This window comes from Puntigrus tetrazona, chromosome 20 (assembly GCF_018831695.1).
Source record: "Puntigrus tetrazona isolate hp1 chromosome 20, ASM1883169v1, whole genome shotgun sequence".
NCBI classification, from domain to species: Eukaryota; Metazoa; Chordata; class Actinopteri; order Cypriniformes; family Cyprinidae; genus Puntigrus; species Puntigrus tetrazona.
Genome location: NC_056718.1, coordinates 4,560,700 through 4,561,382, shown reverse-complemented (window position 1 = coordinate 4,561,382; position 683 = coordinate 4,560,700). Strand labels below are relative to the sequence as shown.

At 45.7% G+C, this 683-nt stretch overlaps 1 protein-coding gene across 1 annotated transcript in view; it reads right to left on the bottom strand.

Annotated features, from left to right (window-relative positions):
* LOC122324819 (cyclin-K) overlaps positions 1–683 on the bottom strand; it is a 7,275-nt gene that overhangs the window by 1,578 nt on the left and 5,014 nt on the right. Inside the window, exon 11 of the mRNA XM_043219498.1 lies at positions 6–309. Coding sequence (XP_043075433.1) covers positions 6–309 — 304 coding nt within the window. The remainder of the gene's footprint in view (positions 1–5; positions 310–683) is intronic.

Below are 683 nucleotides of genomic sequence, written 5' to 3'. Positions count from 1 at the left end.
GGTTTTGATGTGGATAGACGTGAGGATGGTACGGGAGGCCGAACGATGGGGGCATGGGTGCGTAGGAAGGCGCTTCAGTCTTCATCATGGACTGCAGGCTCTGAAATCCCTCGCCGGACATGTACGAACTGGACGTGGACATTCCCATGATGTAGTTGGAGGGAGGAGGGGGCGGCGGGCGGTGAGGTAGAGGGGGCGGGGCCCCGTGGGGAAGAGGAGGAGCCGGGCCCTGCGCTGGATCCATTTCAGCTGATGTGGCCGGTTCGGCTTCAGCGGGAGGAGCTGGGATGACAGATGGAGCCTTGCGTTCTATGAGTGGACAGAAGTCAAAAACATGTTCTTATAGCATCAATGGTAACACTTTACAATACGGTTCATTACTTAACAACATTAGTTAACATGAATCATACACAAACAATACTTCTACATCGTTTAATAATCTTAGTGTTCATTTCAGGATTTACTAATGCATTATTGAAATTACAAGTTGTTTAAAGGATTAGCTCACCCAAAAGTCATCATTTACTTAAGTAGCTCCAAACCTGAATGAATTTCTTTGTTCTGCTGAAAGGAAAAAGTTTGTAACCATTGGGTCATCATTGACATCCGTAGTATTTTTTTCCTACTATGGAAGTCAACGGCGACCCAAAAAAGCCTGGTTACAAACTTTTCTTATATATATA